Source organism: Podarcis tiliguerta (assembly GCF_965153285.1).
Source record: "Podarcis tiliguerta genome assembly, chromosome: 1".
Taxonomy (NCBI): domain Eukaryota; kingdom Metazoa; phylum Chordata; class Lepidosauria; order Squamata; family Lacertidae; genus Podarcis; species Podarcis tiliguerta.
In genome coordinates, this window is record NC_139534.1 from 89,878,210 (window position 1) to 89,900,121 (window position 21,912).

Genomic DNA, 21,912 nt, shown 5'->3' on the forward strand with positions numbered 1-21,912 from the left:
ATTGGGATGAGGGCACAGTGCAGATGGACTTTCCTTAAACGTTTCTGGTGTCAGCAGCAAGAGACCACCCCTGCAGAGATCAATGCTTGTTCTGATTTTAAAATGTAGTCTTGGGAGCCATATTGAGAGTAGTACTAGGGCCCAGATAGGCGATTAAAAGAGGCTTGGGACCCATCATAGATAACCCTTCAACAGCAGTCATAAAAGGCATAATAATCCTCCTGGTTTTCCGCCCCATGACTGCAGAATTGCAGAACCTTAAGCACCTGCCACACTGTATGTAGTTGGTGTAGCTTAATAGGTCACAAATTGTGCAGGCCTGTATTAAAATATATTCTTTTTGTTCAAATATTAAAAAAATTAAATTGTAATCATAGTTTTCCTATATCAAAGAGCTTTAAAACTAGTCTGTTAGTTAAATTACTTGCATGTATTCTTTGGGTAGAGGGGATTGTACATATCATACATAATGCATTATATTAGGGAACATCTCTTGTAAAATGTGTATGTTAGGAAAAAGGCATTCAGGCATGTGCTTCAGGAGAAATGTGCAGTAAAGTGCCTGTGAATTTTTGTGTGGTCTTCCTTTTTTTAAAAAATCACAAACTGATGCCGAAATATATCATACTGAGATTAAGAGTGGAGGGAAATGAAAAAGTGGAAGCAGCCAAAGGTGATAAATTATTCCATCTCTATTACGTACTACCTCCCTTTCAGATTTTGTTTGTATTTTTCATGTTGTTCTTGATGCTATTGCACGATTGTTCCCATAGCTGATGCTTACAACATCATGCAGTTTTGCAGCTTATGTAAAAGTATTTTAAAATAGTAAGTTGGATTTCTTTTGTTATTTGAATCTTAGCTGATTCTACTGGCACCCACTCTCTTTATACAACGTACAAGGACTATGAAATCATGTTCCATGTTTCCACCATGCTGCCCTACACACCTAACAACAAGCAACAGGTAGGATTCATTTTCACTGTGTAAAGAATTCTGTGGGTCCACTACAGATGTAACACTAAAGCATTATTTAGCACTGTGTGAATAAGCGGAAGAAAGCTTTTGACAGACATGATTTCCCCTCCCCTATCCTCCCTGGTGCAGCCATGAATAAGAGATTAGAGGCATTTGTTTCCTGTTTTAAACTAAGAGAAATGTACCATTGTATCTGAATTAGGAGGAGCTAGGTTTTCTTTAGACTGCTTTGTGAACGAGTCATAGTCATAAACCTCTATTGGATTCTGTCCTGTTTAAACAAGCCGCAGTTTACACTAACTGGAGAATTTGGTTCATTGCAGAAGAAATTTCATGAGGTATGACACCATAGCATAAGTCTATATACAACTTACAGCTATAGTATTTGAGTGTTAATTCCTAGCAACAAGAAAAAACTTTGCTGCTTGCATCAGTCTTGCATCTGAATCAGTATAAATGCACCAAGTAGGTTTGGAATGCTCTGAAATGACATTGCTCATTGAGTGATAATGTTTTCCCCACCCATTTGCATTGTTTCATTAACATCCTCCAAGATGTTTAAGCTGTTTAAAAAATGGTTTTGGCGTAATAAAGAAAACTTCCAAGTGGCTGCAAGAAGTTATGTTGCAGTAGGCAAGTTGGCTAGTGATGGCTTAAGATTTTGGGAATGAACAAACCTGGGGCTGATTTAAAGTTTGTTTCTCTTTAGGAAATGTGAGTTAAGTAGTAAATCTGACCAGCATAGCTTTTTCAAGATCATTTGCTTTCACATGAGAGCTGTGATAGAGTCAGAGAGAGAGAGATGGCAGTCTGGGGTACAGAAGGGGTGTCTCCCCTTGGGTTTTTACTGCTTAGAGCCAGTGACTAAACTTCAGCCTAGTTGATACATTCAGCTTGGGGTAGCGCTATGATAGTGTGGTATAAGTCTTGTACAAGAGCATATGCAAACAGAAGAATTTACCTAGGTTTGGGGTAGGAAGCAGCCCTTTCATAAGTGGAAGAAATTGTGTGCAAGGGCGGGGAACCTTTTTTCTGCCAAGGACTGCATACCAATGGGAGTTAGTGTCAAAGCCAGTGCGTGGGCAATGCCAAAACCAAAAGTACACGGGGTATCCTCTCTTTTTCCTGCTGCTGCCACTCTTCCCTCCTTGCCATTCACATGTGGCCCTCAGCATACAGGTTGCGTCCCCATGTGCTAGAAGAAGGGCACACTTGGATCCACCCCATGTGTCCCATGGCACTTTTCTACATTTGTAAAAGCAATGTCCAGGGGACGCGGGTGGTGCTGTGGTCTAGGGCTTGCTGATTGGAAGGTCAGCAGTTCAAATCCCCATGACGGGGTGAGCGTCTGTTGTTCGGTCCCTGCTCCTGCCCACCTAGCAGTTCGAAAGCACATCAACGTGGAAGTAGATAAATAGGTACCGCTCCGGCGGAAAGGCAAACGGCATTTCTGTGCGCTGCTCTGGTTTGCCAGAAGCGGCTTAGTCATGCTGGCCACATGACCCGGAAGCTGTCTGCGGACAGACGCAGGCTCCCTTGGCCTATAGAGTGAGATGAGCATGCAACCCCAGAGTCGTCCACGACTGGAGCTAACGGTCAGGGGCACCTTTACCTTTAAAGGCAATGTCTAGTTTCTTTCTTGAGTGATTACTCAATATACTTTACCTCATACATTGCCCTCTTTGATATCATTTTCATTTTGTAAATTTTTGCTAATCATTGTTTGAACTGAACTGAGCTGCGGAAGTCTATGTATAGCTGGAATTTATATCTGATTTAAACAAAAAACAAACAAACCACAAAACAATTGTTAATTCAAGGAGCTAACATTGATTCAAGGAACAATAACATGGTTTAGTTGATTCTGCCTGCTCATGAACATACTTTAATCTCATTATATTTTAAATGGTCATTTCTATCATACAGATGGTTAGTGCTATGCTGTAATTTAAAGGAAGCTTTCTGGCATTCTTTTCAGGAGAAAAAGAATAAGTTGACAAAAATGCATAACAATAATTTGTTTGGTAACACTGCCACTATCAAATACAAAAACACAGTTTTAATGCACAGAAGAACATTGTCTAGGTTATGAACAATTTATAATGGTTGGAAGAAAGTAGCAAGTAGACAAACATAGTGTTATATTACGATAAATTTGATTCTGGAGACATTCAAAATCTGTCTGTTATGAAGACATTTCTGGGTATTAAAATAGATGTGTAGCTGTTGTTATGGAAACAGGGGGTGCAAGATGCTAGTCGTTTCAGCATCTCATATATTGGCCAATTTCTCATTTACTTGCTCAGAATAAAGCATTGAATGAAATAATTTAAAATATTCCATGATTCGCAAACATTAATTAACAGGAATAATGCACAATATGCTAAAAGGGGGTACTCCTCCCTCCAATACCTTATGCTTCTTGTCTTTACCCTCATAGCTCTTAAGAAAACGACATATTGGAAATGATATTGTGACCATCGTTTTCCAAGAACCTGGAGCAGAGTCATTCAGCCCAAAGAATATTCGCTCTCACTTCCAGCATGTCTTTGTCATTGTCCGTGTGCACAATCCATGCACCGACAACGTCTGTTACAGGTACCTATTACTTTGTGAACACGCAGAGGCTAACCACATTTTGGATTTTTTTAATGCTTTATTTTACAATGCTTTTTTACTGTTAATTTTCAGGAAAACTATTTTTGGGTTTAACATTAAGTACTTGGCAGGCTGAGAACCAGTTAACATTTCTACTTTTTTTCCACAGAAGAAAGAGCATGCAAGTTAATTGGATACTTTAGAACCAGAGTTAGCTGCCTTGCATTGAGGCCAAGCTTCAAAAATGGCCAAGTGGGCTTCATATTAACCTGGTGATAATCCTAGCCTGGGTTAATTCAGCGTGTATGAAAATAAAATAATAAGATTCTGGGGAGTTGAGAAGCAGTCTGGAAACCATGTATGCCAGATTCATGGTGGCTTTCTCACATTGTTTATATGCATGGAGTTTCTTAGGAATTCACACCTAGGGAGCAGAGAATGTGGTTGTGAAAGATAGCAATATATTGCTCCCTCTGGAAAACATCCAAGAAGAACAGATGAATTTTGTCAAATTTAACATACTACCCTTTGGAATAAAATACTGGAGAAGTCTATTCTTAAGAAGTAAGACATAGTATTTCAGTAGAAATACTTTTCAGGACTGTTGTCCATGAAGTCTCAGGCAGTAAATGTCTTAGTCTTTAAGGTGCCACAAGACTCTTGGTTGTTCTTGCTACAGAAGGCTAACACAGCTGCTCTGCTGTAAAGTAGTACTGTTGCTTGTTTGTTAAAGCATTGGCTCCCATGTGAAGTAGGGGACACTAGAATGCTGTTTCGTAAATCCCCAACCAGCAATTTCATTGCTGAGTGGGGTCAAGGTCTTTGATTTGGGAGAAAAGAGGCTGTGACTGTTTTCTGTTCTTGTTTGTACTGCTAGGCCATGCTACCCTGTCGTAGATCATAAATTTTGTCGTTTCTAAAGATCAAAGCAAAGAAGTCAAAGGCAGAGTAGAAAGATGAGTTCTGTGGATTCAGCTCATCCTTAACTCACATTTCCTTTTCCTTTATGTAGCGTTGCTGCGACGAGATCCAGAGATGTGCCATCGTTTGGACCACCAATCCCTAAAGGCATTACCTTCCCCAAATCCAATGTATTCAGGGACTTCTTACTTGCTAAAGTGATCAATGCTGAGAATGCAGCTCATAAATCAGAGAAGTTCCGTGCCATGGCCACCAGAACCCGTCAGGAATACTTGAAAGATTTGGCAGAGAAGAATGTCACAAACACACCCATTGACCCTTCAGGCAAATTCCCCTTCATCTCACTTGCCTCTAAGAAGAAGGAGAAGTCCAAGCCTCATCCGGGAGTAGAACTCCACAGTTCTGGTGCTGTTGTATGGAGTCTCCGTGCTAAAGACTATAGCAAGGGTGTAGATATAGACTGTCTCCTGGGGATTTCTAATGAATTTGTTGTTATCATTGAACAAGATACAAAGAGTGTTGTGTTCAATTGTTCCTGCAGAGATGTCATAGGGTGGACTTCAACAGACACAAGTGTCAAAATTTTCTATGAAAGGGGTGAATGTGTTTCTGTGGAGAGTTTCAAAAACCCTGAAGATATCAAAGAGATTGTCAAAAGGCTAGAGGTTAGAGTTTGTTCTCTCTCTCTCTCTCTCTCTCTCTCTCTCTCTCTCCCTCCCCTCTCTAAATATGTAGATCTGGTCTTCAGGTATGAGTAAATTCAAAGAACTGTGATGGAAACATTAACATGGTTTGGATCCATTCTTAGATTTTGGTAATAGATCCGTTGATAGTGAAACAGTCCCTCAACTTGTGATGTAATTGTGCAAAAATATTAATGGAAATTATTTTCTAATTCTTCTCCCAGTTCTCCAAAGTTGCAAGCAGACTAGGTCAAAGAATACCTTCTTATTGCCTGTTGCTTGTTCAGTCAGTAACTGAGACCTTTGAGTAGTGTATTGCTGTGGGAGCACTGACACGTAGCACAGTCCCTGACATGTATCAAATATTATGCAAGTCTTAATATTATAGTTTCTACCTATTTTAGTAGCAACTGCATTTTATTCTCTTATTCAGAAAATAGCAGTCTCTACGTCATGAAGAAAAGCTGCATTTGTCTATTACATTCAAAAATATTCATAATTAGCAGGATCACTTAGCCAATAGAACAAGTTTGCATTTTGTGTAGATAGCGGCATGCCAGTAAATAAGATGACTAAATCACAAAGAACTACCAATTTATTGAATCAATAGGTACATAATAATATAAAGGAACATTCTGTCAGCCTAACCATGAATACTGGTATATAACCGCACCCATGAATTTTCCAGTTGTATTGCTACATTACCTTAATGCTTCTATAATTTCCATAAAGTTGTTAAGCCAGTCATTTATACAAAATCTGACTGTGCCTGGATTTTCATCCAGTAGTAACCTAGCCAACTTGCACTGAAAACTGTACACAGCAGTAGCTGTCAAAATAAGAAATATAATTGTCCCATCTTGCTTCATGTACCATTTTTTTAAAAAAAACTGCCCCATGTATTTGTCTCCCACTGAATGTAAATACTTGCACTAAACTCTTCCCATTGCACCCTCCCCCCCCCAACCCCTCTCTCTTCACTTCTCAGCTTGTGACAAAGGGCTGTGAGTCAGTGGAAATGACTTTACGTCGCAATGGACTAGGCCAGCTTGGTTTCCATGTGAACTATGAAGGAATTGTGGCAGATGTTGAACCTTATGGCTATGCTTGGCAAGCAGGATTACGACAAGGCAGCAGATTAGTGGAAATTTGCACTGTGGCTGTAGCTACTCTGAGCCATGAGCAAATGATTGATCTCCTGCGGACTTCAGTTACTGTGAAGGTTGTCATTATCCCACCTCATGAGGATTGTACCCCACGAAGGTATTTTTGTTTGTGGGGGGATAAATGAGTTATATCTGCTGCTGCCTTTTTTTCAGGGTGTTCTCTGAATTTATAAAGCAGAAATTTTGTTCTAACTTGGTCTATATAAAAATAAGAGTCCCGTTTCACATTAATTTGGCTATGGATGTAGAGTCGTAGGTGGCTACTGTGTTTTTAAAGGGGACCTATTTATTCTTAAATAAATGTGTTTGGGGCACCAATGGTGCTGTGGGTTAAACCACAGAGCCTAGGACTTGCCGATCAGAAGGTCAGCAGTTCGAATCCCCGCAACCGGGTGAGCTCCCATTGTTCGGTCCCAGCTCCTGCCAACCTAGCAGTTCGAAAGCACAAAGTGCAAGTAGATAAATAGGTACCACTCTGGCGGGAAGGTAAACAGTGTTTCCGTGTGCTGCTCTGGTTCGCCAGAAGCGGCTTAGTCATGCTGGCCACATGACCCGGAAGCTGTCTGCGGACAAACGTCGGCTCCCTCGGCCACTAAAGCGAGATGAGTGCCGCAACCCCAGAGTCGGTCACAACTGGACCTAATGGTCAGGGGTCCCTTTACCTATTTATTCTTATAGTATGGGAGTGCTTCTGCATTGCCATTGATATGTCAAAGCATCCCACTGGATTGTGTTACATGTATAATGTCTCTGACGGAAGCATTGGTGATGCTGAGTATTCTCAAGTCAGATTGCCAGTGCTTGTGTTTGCTTACATTCTCACCAGTCAGTTAATAATTACGTAGCCTTTGAATAGCTGCATCTCGTAGCTGCATTTATGTTGGTGATGCTCACTTTTTAAATAAATGCATGTGAGATACTGCAAAATCTTTAAATGTCATATAGCTATTTTAACACTTCACTGAACAAAAACACCATTTGCGCTTTAAGCTGGGGATCTCCATATATACTTATTTTGAAGGAGCCCCTGCCTGTTTTTATTATTTGGATCCTTCAGCCTGACCTCAGAATATCTTGAGACGAGTTTCACCTTTTACTTTAACTCTCTATACAAAAGTTCTAGTTACAGGTAGGTTTCCGTGTTGGTCTGGCGTAGTCGAAACAAAATAAAAAAAATCATCTCAGTAGCACCTTAGAGACCAACTAAGTTTGTTATTGGTATGAGCTTTCGTGTGCATGCACACTTCTTCAGATAAATTGAAACAGAAGTCACCAGACCCTTATATATAGTGGGAGGGGTGGGAATGGGTGATTGACTGATAGTTGTGGTAAACCTGTTGACAACTGTTAACGACTGCAATTGGTCTTAAAGGAAAAAGCAAGGGGTTTACAGCCGTTAACAGTCATCAACAGGTTTCCCACACCTATCTGTACAAAAGTCAAGTGCCAGGGTATGAAAGAATAGAACCTTTCTTCTGGAGCAGAATGAGCAAATATTATGTGGGAGGCTATCTCATTTTCCTAACAGCTAGTTCTGTGTGAAATGCATGTTTTAAGATAAGTCAGCTCAAAGTTAGGGCAATTGATGTTTACAATTTGTCAAATGTTATTAGTCATCATTCATATTGTTGCTTTCAGATATTTTTCCTGTTCATATAATATAAAACTTGCATAGCCTTGAAGTAGAAGAATAGAACAGCAACCCTGTCATTTTTGAAGTTCAATATTTTCAGTTATTTCCTAAATGCAATTTTTAAAATAACATTTAGACTGCAATCCTATACCCAGTTTCCTGAGAGTAAGCCCCATTGATCTGAGTTCCATTTCCAGGATCTCTGAATCCAAATTTTACTGCATAACCCTAAGCATATTTATTCTGCTGTAAGACCACTGAATTCAATCGGTCTTTCTTCTTTCTGCTTTTACGATTGTAATTGATTTTTAATTTTTTGGAAGTACAGGTGATATGACCAGACCTCTGTTCCAGAGACTATGGGATATATCAAGTGTTAGACATACAGAAACATTAGTTAGATTAAGTCAGTTGATTTCCTTGTGTCTGAGTATGACTTGATTGGCTAGTGCCCTATAAATTAGGGATAGAATTAATGTATAATTAACCAGTCTGGGCCATATTTAGCACTCAGAGTAGGGGTATCACAGTTGCTGTCATATAAGGGTATATTGCAAAAACCTTGGTTTTTGAACAGCTTAGTTCTCAAACGTTTTGGCTTCCGAACGCCGCAAACCCAGAAGTGAGCATTCCGGTTTGTGAACTATTTTGGGAAGCCAAACATCCGACGGAGCTTCCGTGGCTTCTGATTGGCTGTCGGAGCTTCCTGCAGCCAATCAGACGCCGCACTTTGGTTTCTGAGCGTTTTGGAAGTTGAACGGACTTCCGAAACAGATTCCGCTTGACTTCCAAGGTAACGACTGTACTTTTCTCCCTTATTTCAGAGTTGCATTATGCTTTCTTCTTTCTCTTTCAGAAGTTTTTCAGAAATTAATCGCATGCCGGTGATGGAATACAAAATGAACGACGGCGGCGTTCCATACGAGTTCAAGTTCCCTTTCAGGAATAACAACAAATGGCAGAGAAATGCTAACAAGGGACAAGGGCCTCATGGGCAGCAAATGCCATCCCAGATGCAAAGTCCCGCTACCACTAGGGTTGCCTCAGGGAAAGGTGAAGGGAAAATGCCTCCCCCAGAGCGAGCAGCCAATATTCCACGCAGTATTTCTAGTGACGGGCGGCCACTGGAGAGTAGAAGGTAGGTAACTAATTTGTGTGTTGTCTTTCCTCCAAGGTATGTTGCAGCATTATGAAACTTTTGAAACAACAGCAGTAAGAACTCTCAGGCACATAGGTTCACATTCCAATTCCCCTGCTTCTTATCCGGATCAAATCTGACCCCCACCTCAACAAAATGTTTTTATTCACTTCCAGAAAGTATTTGGTATCTGAAAGAAATGACACGAAACTAGTTCACAGCATTTGGGGATTAACTCATAGTCTTCAGGTGCCAATTCTAGTCATGCCACCTTACTTTTCCAGTGACTGGAGTATGAAGAAATGCACATATATACTCATGTCTCTCTTATTGTTTAAAAAAATCTTTTTTTAAAAGAAAAACATCCCTAATTATATTTTCCTCTCCGAACCTGCATCAGCACATTCGCCTGTGTTGTTATATCTATATTAAAAAAGAGCATCTTGTAAAGCAAGAAAGGCAAAAGCAGTTCATATTGGAATATGAAAGAATCGCCTGTAGGTCTAGCCCTTCCGCTTGTGTTCATGTTTGGCAAATTGCCTCAGCACTCTAAAACCTTATTTCCACCCCCTTTTTGCACATTGAAATCAATGGATTTTGAACTTTTTAGGGGATTAGCACATGTTGAAGATTAGTTCGGTAAGTGGAAGGGCCAGCTTTAAAGTATATGAATAACACAGTCCATTGGAAGAAAGACCTCACTATAGTGGTTGTATGAGCTCTAAGCCCCGTGGTCAGTAAAGAAGGGGGATAGTTCCAAGATAATTGTGCTTCTCTTTCCTCAGATATTCTTTGCCGGCTTTTAGGCAAAATGTCATTATAGCATTGCAGAGTGCAGTGCCCCTTACTTGGCGTACCAATACCTGTTGTTGCAATTTTAGATCTTATCAGAATTCTCTTCCTTCTGAAGAGAACATGTGAAGTCTCTGGCTGATGTTGTTTCTACAATACACAATTAGCTTTACATGTAAAAAACCACCAACCTGTTTTGTTCATTCTGGATTTTCCCAACATTGCTGGAATGCAGAGCAAATGTAGTCTGAAACACTCCATTTCTACACTTTCTCGTGCAGACCAAAAGGACGAAGTAAATTGGCCCTTTTTTTCTTTTTTGATCACTTGATACCAGCTACGCTTCCTGCCATTTCATGCTATCATGTGGCACAGCCAGTTTTGCCTAGAGAGCTGAGCTTTGACTAAAGCTCATTTGACATTGATAGAGCAAGCCTGTGTGCTCTTGGCTGTCATATGTTCTGCTCACAGCAAGTCCTGGGCACCGTAGAGTGTTGATGCCATGAAATGTACTTTTGCTTTATTTCTCCTACTTCCCTTCTCCCCTCAATGAACTGCCTTATTTTTCGCTCTATAATACGCACTTTTTTCCTCCTTCGCTCTTATGGAGTGAATGCACTGGGTGGCAGAGGGATCCCTCGGCTACCACTGCAGTCGCAAGCTGAGGGATGCCTCCGGAGCCAGAGCCATGGCTCCTGTCCATCACTCGCTGTGAAGCCAGCAGAGCAAGAGCTGCTGCGCAGCTATCACTCTTGCTCTGCTGGCTTCCCAGCGAAGCGGGATGAGGGGCAGAAGGGGCTCCGTGTAAGGGCTCCCTTCTGTTCCTCCTCCCGCTTCGCTGGGAAGCCAGCAGAGCAAGAGCCACTGCGCTGCTCTCGCTCTTGCTCTCCTGGCTTCAGCGATAGCTGCGCAGCGGCTCTTGCTCTGCTGGCTTCACAGTGAAGCGGGAAGAGGGACGGACGGGAGCAAGCAAAGCGAGAGCTGCTTACATGGCTTCTGTCCCGCTTTGCGCAGCTCTCACTTTGCTTGCCCATCCCTCCTTCCGCCTCGCTGTAAAGCCAGCAAAGCACCTGTCCCGGTGTCTCCTCCTCCTCTTTTACAGCGAGGCGGGAGGAGGGATGGGCAAGCAAAGCGGGACAGAAGCCATGTGAGCAGCTCTCACTTGGCTTGCTTTAAAGCAAGAAAAGCGAGAGCTGCTTACATGCTTTGCGCAGAATTTTTTTTTTCTTGCTTTCCCCCTCTAAAATCTATGTGCGTCTTATGGTCAGGTGCGTCTTATGGAGCGAAAAATACGGCAGTTCACAGCTGAAAAGAATCACTGAAATTAAAAGTGTCAGGTATTACTTTCTACAGTAAACAGCCTTGATGTTGGGTTTCTGCTGTGTTCAGGTGGGCCAGTTTCATTTCTTTGCTTTGTTTTGTTATTTATATGCCACCCTTCATCCAGTATAACCACAGAGCCACTTCTTCCAAATGTGTTAGGAATGCTGGGAGCTTCTTGTTAATTGTAATTTGGTTATTGCTTTTGACAAGAATGGGCTTCTGTGGTAGCTCCCCATCTGTGTAATGCTCTCCTGACGCCTTCATCACATATCTTTAGGCACGAGGCGAAAACATTCCTCTTCTCCCAGGCCTTTGGCCAGTTAAACCACCTACGACCTTCTAAACTGGTGTGTGTATGTGGGTGTTACTGTTTTGTTTCTTTGTATTTTTGTATTCTGATACCGTAAGGCTCCCTGTGCTTGCATGAAAGGTGGTATATAGACTTAATAAATAAGTAAAAATTGAAATTTGTTGTGATAACAAACCTGATAAGCATACAAAGATTGGAAAACACTTTATGCCGCATGTTTTGCAACCCCACACACTTGCTCGGGAAAAACTCCTATTGAAGACAGTGGGTTGTAGTCAGTGTATATTTGCAGTAGCAGAGGGCACAAGGTGTGGCAGCTCCCTTGCCATCTGAAGAGCTATTCTTGAGGGGCGAAGCACCCTCTGGAACTCTTGAGCATGGAGTAAAGAGGGCTATGGTAGGTGAGGAAGAATCACTGGAAATCAGGTTCTCCACCTTGCAAAATAAAATCACTTTCCAGGAGCACAAAGCCACCTTTGGGTAGAACCCCTCGGAGCTTGCTTCCAAGTGAACCTGTGTTTAATTGAGCTGCAAAGGCACTATATTGGCAGTCACTCCTTAGGCAGCTTGCAAATTACATTTTTAGTTTTCTGCTGCTGCGTATGTCATTACCTAACCCATTTCATAACTATAGAATTCAGGCACAAGGCATAGCAGGGGACGTTTTGTAAAATGAGCAACATATTTTTGAGGCAAATACAGGGAGCAGAAAGCAGGTGCCCTCAGGCACAGAAGCAACAACTAAAATAAATATTTAAAAGAAACGCAGGCAGAACAACTGCCAAAGAACAGCATTACGAAACCTCAACATGAATTTCAGAACAAAATATTTTTGGTATAAGCATATTATTTGTCTGAAAAATTAAACTTTGCAAATGGGAAGCCTGGAAAATGGCTTTAATGCCTCAGTGAATATGCAGAGAGCCCTGAACTGGATAACTGATTCAAACTGTCTGGTTCTCAATAATAGCACCTCAAAGCCAATGCTTTTGCTGCTGTTAAATTGGATTTCTGCCCCAAGATGCAGTAGAATTTTTAAAAATGAAATTTAGTCTCTTGCAGCCAGCCAGCCAGCATTTAATGATTAGCAGGCAAAATGGTTGGGACATGAACTTCAGAGCAGTCATCTGGTAATAATAATGTTTAACCAAGACTGAAAATACTGATTTGAGCAAAATGGCAGACACCTCATTTCTAGGGATCCTAGTTGACCAAATAAAACAACCACCCTGCTTAGCAAATATGATAGCCGTTTTATCGTGGTACCATATTGCTGAAAACAATCCTAGTCCAATAACGGTGTTTTTGTTGGGGTTTTTTACTCCTAAGATAGCAGTTCCTAGACAAGAAAGGAGAGAAGCTGATTTCCCATCCATGTTAGCCAATTTTAATTTTTAATTTTAAAAAATAAATATATTGTGATGCATGTGTTGTGTACATATTGCTTTAACAAAAGTTTTGGCTGTGCTAGGTTTTTGTGTGTGTTTATTACTATTTACATTTAAATAGTAATTTATTTACATTTATTTACATTTACATTTATTACTATTTACATGTTTATTACTATTTACTATTTACATTTAAAGATTAGAAATGTACATTTCTAATCTTTGTAAGCCACTCCACCTTAACAGCAGTTTTATCGCACACACTGGGTGTGCATGGCAAGACCAAACCTTCCCAGTAAGCCAAGCTGCCTGTTTTTTGCCAAAGGCATGCCTGCTGGCCACTAGCCCAGAAGAATCTGTCTGGCTGTTATTTTATATTATATTTGTTGGTCGGTTTTCTTGAAAAGCAATCCAATGTGATTTACATTAAAGCCCATTATAAACAATGAAAACCTAAAAGCACAGCCTGAAAACGCAGGTAAACAAAAGGCAGGGCTATGGGTCCCACCCCACTTGAAGAGGCCACAATGACATCCTTCGAGTGAAGGGCCAAAAGTCAGAGAATAGGCCTTTTCATTTGTGGCCTCCTGCTTGTGGAATGCTCTCCCCAGAGAGACTTGCCCAGCACCATCTTTATCCAGCTTTAAGGTAAAGGTAAAGGGGCCCCTGATCATTAGGTCCAGTTGTGGCTGACTCTGGGGTTGCGGCGCTCATCTCGCTTTATTGGCCGAGGGAGCCGGTGTACAGCTTCCGGGTCATGTGGCCAGCATGACTAAGCCGCTTCTGGCGAACCAGAGCAGCGCACGGAAACGCCGTTTAGCTTCCCACCTATTTATCTACTTGCACTTTGACGTGCTTTCGAACTGCTAGGTTGGCAGGAGCAGGGTTCAAGCAACGGGAGCACACCCCATCATGAGGATTTGAACCGCCAACCTTCTGATCAGCAAGTCCTAGGCTCTGTGGTTTAACCCACAGCGCCACCCGCGTCCCTTATCCAGCTTTAGGCATCAGGAAAAGACTTCTCTTTTCTTGTGTTGCCACCTTCCAAATCAGAGCTTTCCAAACTTTTCATGTTGGTGACAAACTTTTTATACATGCATCATTTCGTGACACAGTAATTCAGTTTTAGTACCAAACCGGAGGTTAAACTAATCCCTTTCCAGACCCAGGGGGAGCACAAGGAGTGTTCATGTGACACACCTACACACTGCAGCCGACACACTAAGGTGTCGTGACACACAGCCTGGAAAGCTCTGCTCCAAATAGTCCATGGACGAGGCATACAAAGAAGGGGCTCAGATGGTGATCACGGGGTCTGGGTGGGTTCATGTGGGGAGAGGCAGTTCTTGAGGTACTGTGGATCCTAAGCTACATAAGGCTTTAGGGGTAAGAATCAGCACTTTAAATTGAGTCCAGAAACTAAGTGGTACCCAGAATTTGTGTTATATGTTCCAACCATCCTCCCCCAATCAATGGCCTGGCTGCCAAATTCTGTACCAGCTGCAGTTTCTGAACTATCTTCTTAGGCATTCCTATGTAACACATTGCATTAGTCCTAGAGTTTACCAGAACACAGACAACAGAGGATAGGCAGTTGCTATGCAGTGGTAAAGCTGGGTCACCATTGGAAGCTGAAAGAAAGCTGTGATCTACTCAGAACCCAACTGGGGTTGAGCAGTGGTGCGCTCATCTGTCAGCTAGCCAGCAAGCAAAGAAAGTTTCCTTTTCTTACATATGTTTTGCACTGTCTCAGTTATACGACTATCTCCCTGCTGCACAGTTTTAAAAAACGTCCAGGGAGGCTCATATCATAAAAACAGAAACCGTTTTTTACTGTTTCACCACCTGTGAAACAGTGTGTGTAAGTAAATCAAAGTGCAAAGTGAATTCAGGGACTGTTTGGGTGAACAGGCCGTTAAGCTACTGATTATGCCAGGTGTGGGGAACCCATAGTCCTTCAGAAGTTGCTGAACTATAATTCCCAGCATACCTGGCTATTGCCCATGTTTGCTTGGGGCTGATGGGAGTTGTAGTTCATCAACATTTGGAGGACCAAAGATTTCCCACACCCAGCTTATGACAAACAATTGTCTTTTTATACTTGTTGAGAGCTATTAAAAATGAATCATTCCTGTGATGCAAGGACTTGTATCTGTAAATACCCTGCATCATGTTTTCTTGACTATCTGAGGAAATATGCTTTACCTAAAATTCCAGTATTTGATTTTGCAAAGTTGTGGCATGTTTTGCAGATCATATTGGTAAATACAAAGTTTAAAAAAATAGTTTGCTAAAGCTTGTTCTGAGGTGCTTAGTTAAATCACATTTTATTTGGGATTTGTATAAAATATGCTACGTGTTAATATTCCTTGCTTGCAAATAGCAAATGCAACTCAGCAACTTTATTTCTGGAACTCCTTGGAAACAGGCATTTCTCCCCTTTGTCACTCCCTAATCTTTCACCGCTGTTCCACAGGGAGCAGGTTAATGGAGGAAAATACATACTGCCCTCCAGCTGGCTTCATTTCTTACTGTCTCAATGAATTGACACTGCTGATGTGGCAGTTCCCACAAAAGTGTTGTTGCTCTACCAAGCTTTGTGCTGCAATGGTTCCTTTAATAATGTAACGTTTGGGATTGTTTGTATTGAACAGATTATCCCCTGGCTCTGATGTTTACGTCACCGTTTCATCCATTGCCTTAGCAAGATCACAGCAGTGCCGTAACTCTCCCAGCAACTTATCATCCTCCAGTGAAACTGGCTCTGGTGGAGGCACCTACAGGCAAAAATCTATGCCCGAAGGGTAGGCCCTCGTATGTTTGTTTATTTTGTGTACTGTTTCGTTGAGACTGGAGAAGAGTATAAATTAGTACTTAGCCTATTTTCAAGTGTTGTTAAACTCACTGGGCTGGTTCATACATAGCACTAAACTATGGTTTACTGCTATGTGTACCAGGAGGAAGAAGCCCAGAGAAGACTCATAAACTCATGCTTTCCCCTCTCCTTCTCTCTTTATCCAAGTTTTTGGAGAAGGACTTTGCTAGCATTTCCCCTAATTCTGAGTGGCTTTCTATAAGCCAGAGATCTTGGTTTGAAACAAGCTTTAGTTAAACAGACCAGCTTTATAAGCCATGGTTTGAAGTTGGCTTGCTTAGAAACTGACCAGCATTTGTTTTGACTTAGCCTGTCTTTAACACTTAAGGCAGAGCGTATATGAAAATTCAACAATTGTTTTATGGGGCCAGTTCCCAGAATAGCATTATGCTTCCATGAGGTGGCTTTCAGGCAATTCCCACTGATGAGTATATGTGAAAACATTTCAGAAGACTTTATCTTCTAGTCTTGAAATACAGTGTTGCTGAAAGGCAACCAATCAACAGTCCCAGCTCATGAAATTGTCTTTGAAACGATAATACATATTGTCAAATTATTTCCACTTCTAGACATCTTTTTGTCCATCTTCTATCACCTACCCCCAAATACTGAATATGTAAAATGTTGTACTGCAACTGGCCCTGTATGTCTACGCACTTTGTGATTTGTGAAAAATACTATCCAGTATTGCAAGTGGACATGAGAAGGCCATTGTCCCTCCACATTCTTTATTAGCTGTAGTTTTGAATGGAAACCCCAGAACAGGAGCAGTGATGCACTTTCAGAGTTGTGATGGCATTCTTGCATGACAGCTGCTAGGTCTGAATCAGAAAATGCATTGCATCCTTGATGGAGTTGGTAGGATTCCTGGCTATGGCTGTGTTCTGAAAGTCCAGATTGTAAACTTGAATAAACAAGATAGCAGCAATAATAAAACTTTCTATCCATATTCACCAGGCCAACAAATCTTCATTATCACCTTTCCCTGTTACTCATCTTCTGTCGACTCGCTCAAATCTTTTCTCCGTGGCTATTTACCAGTGCTGAAGCTGTGAGCCACAGGGGATTATAGCATTGTTAAAATGAATGACGAATTTGATTGCAACCAACAGTTCTGAATGGTTTAAGTGATTGAAATCTAGTGGTTACAAAGTCTACCCATTTTCAGATTGTTAGTATGAAGGAAATTAGAGTACAATTGTTTCATACAAGTGGCAATCAAAAACATTGAAAGCTGTAGTGAAGTGACTAAAGCAGAGTGCAGAAATTCACCCATGAACAGCCACTTCCCAAAAGCATTCCAGTATCATACAGGGCAATCATATGCATATTTACTCAAACATAAATCCCATTGTGTTCAGTGGGAATTATTCCCAGGAAGGTGTGTATAGGGTTGCACCCTGAGGCTTTCAAGAATGGAAACCCCTTACTGTCAACTTTTCCCTTGAGAAAAGACCAGGTGGGCGGAGCACACCCATTGGATTCCACTGCTTTCTCTCCCCTTGTTCAGTGTTTTCCCAATGAAAAGGCTGGGTGGGGCAAGGAAGCTCACCAATTGGACTTGGCTGCCTAACAGCACCCTACACACCTCAGGAGCATCACGTTCGTGTTGTAAAATAAATCAGCTTCAAGGAGAGAGTCGTCTATGGGAAAGGCCAGGTGCAATGCTCTGCTACCACTGCTTCTAGACTCAAGGTGCTCTCAGACACCTGGCTTGTCTAATTATAATGTATTAGATGTGCAAAGTTCCTGCAAATGCGCACTGATAATGTTGATCAATTTGGATGCCCTGGATGCATTTTTAGAATTAGTGTACCCACCCCAGTTCAGTGGGACAACAGTTCTTTCGGTACCATTTCTGGCACTGGAACTGCCAGGATAATTCCATACCTGTCACTGTCTTACTGTGCTGTCCCTGATATCTGTCCTGCCTCCATCCAGGTGGGAATCTGAGCCACCACCTGTTCTTTTCCTTCAGTAACCCACAAAGTCACAAGTAGGAGTGGTATGACAGATGGGCCCACTCACTCAGATTGCACCTCCACTGTGTACAAATCTCAGTTGTGCATCATACAAAACTTGGCCAGTCAGAATGCACCCCCATGTGGCATTTTCACATTTGGGAGGTCTATTGAAAGGACTGCTAGCCAATTCATGGTGAGGTGTCTTTTGCAGAGAATCCGTAAGAATGACTGAAGCCCTCTGTTTTGTTGCTGACTTTGGCTCTGAGGCCCTTTTGGGGCTAGCCATGAAAGGAGTATTTGTTGTTCGTGTTCCATCTTTCAGACTTTTCTCTGTGCAGGAATGGGCATCACAAGATCACATATTTCATGTTTGGGTTAGTTATTACCACAGTCCTTTAAATCCTGGCTCTTCATACACTTGGCTAGCAGTAGTGGAGTTTACCTATGACGGATGTTTGGCAGTTGAAGTATATTCTCAATTCATAATCCTAGAAATGGAAAGTCAGAAACCTCCACAATAAGAAAAGCATAGCTTTTTTAAAAAACAACAACATTTGTATCAGAAGTGCATTGTGTAAGTATGGCTTCTTGATGTAAAGAGATGTTTGCTGTATACCATATTTACCATGTATGGAACTAAAGAATAATTATTTACCTCAGGTTTGTAATGAGTCGAAGATCTCCTGCCTCCATCGACAGGCAGAACACAGATACGAGTGGCAGTGGCAAATCCACCCCCAGTTGGCAGAGAAGTGAGGATAGCATTGCTGACCAAATGGGTAAGCGATAACTTCTGCAGCAATTAAATGGTTTCCCCCACAAGGTGACTTTGGCAACCTGTTCCTTCCTTAAAAGGAGCAATTCCATTTTTTTTTAATGTTACCCCTGTTATTGAGAATGAATGATGAAATGTGAGGTATACTGTCATCTGCACTTTGTGTCCTTGAGACCTGGGAACATCATGCAATGTAGAAATGAAGTTCTCTAGAGAATAGATCAGTTATAATGGTTCAGTGCCTGGGGCATCTTTTAAGAAGCAGCGGTGCAGGCACAAATATTACTTGGCCTTACTGCTTATTTACCCTCATCTCTTTTCAGCACTGCATCAGCTTAATTTAATTTTTACCTTTTCTGTAGCTCTTTTTGCAGTGCTTCCTTTCTAATGGTGCTATATGCTGACTGTTAGATGGTTGAAAGTATAAACAACCCATGTACAGATTATTATTTTTTTAATGCAGATAAAATATAAGTAAAAATGTACAGTTGGGTGAGAATCACTTTCTCCTGCTGGGTGTATTTGCACAGTGCGTTGCCGTTAAGTAGTTAGATGAAAGAAAGATCCTCAGCACTCAGTAGATTAAATGAAGTTAAGCCTTCATTTGGCATCTCAGTACATGGACCTGTTTCTCTTCGTTTGTAGCTACTGAAGCAGTGACCTGACACTGGTAGATCCTGCTGAGGCTTTTGCATTAATAGGAATTTTACTATGGTTTCATTCATCTTGGCAGTGACACTGACACAGTGTGACTAGCTTTGATTAAGGATTCCAGCGTGGAGAGTGTGGCTTCCTGGTTGGCAGTACACCAAATGCGACGCATCCAGCCTGGTATCTGTTAGGTCTGGGAGGGAAGTTTGTTGCATCATCAGTTCTCAGGTCAAACTGGCATGGTTTGTGTATTGCGGGAATGTAGGCAAAGAAGAATAGGAGCTGGAAATGGTGGTACTTGGGCTGGATATTTTAAAAATAAAACAAAAGAAGTTGATTCCCAAAACTAAGATTTGACACAGGCTCAACTTCTCTATAGGGGCTTATCTAACTACCTGGAATACCACATCAGAGCCTGAACAAAAGTTAAATTCCATATGATGTTACCTTGAAAACAGAAAGGTTCTGTGACTTCCTAGGATAATTGGGAGTTGGGAGATCCTTCCTGTTATCCTAGGTATCCATAACTGACAGCTAGATTGGTGGGGGGGGGGGTAACTCCATTGTCCTAGGTTAGCTGAATGCTAGAAGAGAAGCTGAAGATGCTCAGCTCTTACTATCAATCTTGTCATCACAGCAGACTGCTACTGTGTAAATAAGGTAGGCTTCGAGACAGATTGAAGTATTCAGCGAATGCCTCAGGAGTTCAGGAAATGAAATGCGATTCTCAGATTCAAAAGATACACTTTTGTTCTAGTAACTTCAGAGGCTCAGTGAGCTGCGCCTTATTATTAAAGCCATCTGGTAATTCCCCATCCCCCATATCTGCTTAACAGGAAAAACATGTGATTATACTGATCTCTAGTTTCCATTTTGGCAGAATACTTTAATCACATGTGTTTTTATACTGTTGAGATGGTAACAACATGTGTAAAGTTAATCTTACTCAGAATTACTTTTGCAGACCCTCCCTTGTGTTTTAATGTTGGCACTGAACATAGCTGCCCAAAAAAAAATCTGCTGTGGAAACTAAAATGCCCCCATATCAACCAGAACAGAATGGAACAGGTAGAGAGGAAAAATTGTGGATAGAAACTCAAATACAGTGATACCTGTTGGTCTCTTTGAATAGTTTAGTTTCCTGTTTTAAGGCAGTTAAAAGTACTCTCTCATATACACTCTTTAAAAAAAAGGGGTCAGTTCTAATTGTGTAGTTTGAAACAATTAAGATACAAACTGTATCAGGTAAGCCAACATTAGTTCAGCAGATGAAGAGGTGGCATACTCCTTTTTTACTTTATTGTTTATATATTGGTATTTTTTGTAGTGTATTTAAAAGTTGTCAAGGCCTATTGCTGGTACAGTAATTTTGCTGATGATGAGAAAGCATTCTACTTTTAGTTCTCTTGGTTCTAAGCTTCTTCTTTCTTAATGCCAAACTTCCTGAAAGCAAATGCTGTATTCCATGCTGCATTACAGAACCAACATGCCATCTCCCTGCAGTGTCGAAGGTGCTGCCATCCTTCAGAGAGAGTCCCACTGGAAGGCTGATGAGGCAAGATCCAGTAGTCCACTTGTCTCCAAATAAGCAGGGTCATGTAAGTCCAATTTCAAAATTGTTGTGCAAAGTTGTTTTGCTCTCCTTGCAGTTCTCTGAAGGTAAAATATCCTTCACTTTCCCTGAACCTGTACGTCCACAGAATCACAGAATTGTAGAGTATGGAGGAACTGGCAGTAGAGCTGACCTCAGTATTTTCAGCGCTAAATGTAGCTTTAAGATAAAGTTTATTAATAGAAATGTTTTGCTGCCAACTCAAAAGTAGAGTTAGGCTCCAGTATAGTGTGATAGTCCAAAGATCTGTGGGAACCTTCATTATTCTAGAAATAAGATTCCTTCTGCTCAATCCCTCTGGCTTGTTGCGCATTCCACAAGCAAGACTTTGGTGACTTACCAACATTAATATGTTCTTTCAGCACACTATTTATAGCCCTATATTCTTTCTTCATTCTGTTTAGTTGAGATTCCTGCATTGCAGGGGTTTGAACTAAATGACTCTTGGGGGGGTACCTTCCAACTCTACAATTCTGTGCCCCCCCCCTTCCTGCTGCCTTAACTTTTCTTTTGAATATTTCTGCTTGGAGAGATCATGGTAATAAACCATGGCTTGCCAAGAATGAGCAGCTTACCAGTGCGTGCTGCTCATTCAATCCCGCATTGCTCTGCCCTTCCTGGAGCCAGGAGAAACAAACCATAAGCTTTGTGTTACATGCAAACAAGCCATGAGCAGCTGCTCTACAAATCTTTGCTTCTGTTCATGGTTTGTTTGGGAAGAAACAAATGTTCTTTCACAAGTAATGCTGAGTCAATGTTCATAGTTGTTTCTCCCAGCTCCAAACAAAATGGCGCAGAGTGGGAGCAGCTGAGCAGCGTGTTCTAGCCCACTGCTTGTTCCCAGCAAGCCATAACCCATGGCTTACCATGACATGTGAACTGACTCACAGTTTTAGTCCTAAGCTCTTGTGGTGTTTGACTGACTAATCCACACTCTCGAAAGTGCACAAACACGACCCTTGTAACAATTTGCAAAGATTGATGCATTGCCAGATTTCTAAAGGGGAAGGAACTAGCCTGAGAACTAGGAATTTTCCCCAAACCATTAAAATCTTTTTTTATTTTAATAGTACATACCATCACACTTTTGCATTTGAAGCTCTCT

At 41.4% G+C, this 21,912-nt stretch overlaps 1 protein-coding gene across 8 annotated transcripts in view; it reads left to right on the plus strand.

The window, feature by feature from the left end:
• The window catches only part of SIPA1L1 (signal induced proliferation associated 1 like 1), a 152,661-nt gene that overhangs the window by 112,883 nt on the left and 17,866 nt on the right, over positions 1–21,912 (plus strand). For 4 of the 8 annotated variants that reach the window (XM_083398018.1, XM_083398020.1, XM_083398021.1 and 1 more), the window contains 8 exons: positions 863–966; positions 3,419–3,576; positions 4,589–5,162; positions 6,169–6,443; positions 8,836–9,117; positions 15,585–15,734; positions 18,430–18,548; positions 20,675–20,793. In XM_083398018.1, coding sequence (XP_083254144.1) covers positions 863–966; positions 3,419–3,576; positions 4,589–5,162; positions 6,169–6,443; positions 8,836–9,117; positions 15,585–15,734; positions 18,430–18,548; positions 20,675–20,793 — 1,781 coding nt within the window. The remainder of the gene's footprint in view (positions 1–862; positions 967–3,418; positions 3,577–4,588; positions 5,163–6,168; positions 6,444–8,835; positions 9,118–15,584; positions 15,735–18,429; positions 18,549–20,674; positions 20,794–21,912) is intronic. The other 4 variants (XM_083398022.1, XM_083398023.1, XM_083398024.1 and 1 more) reach the window with 3 other exon arrangements.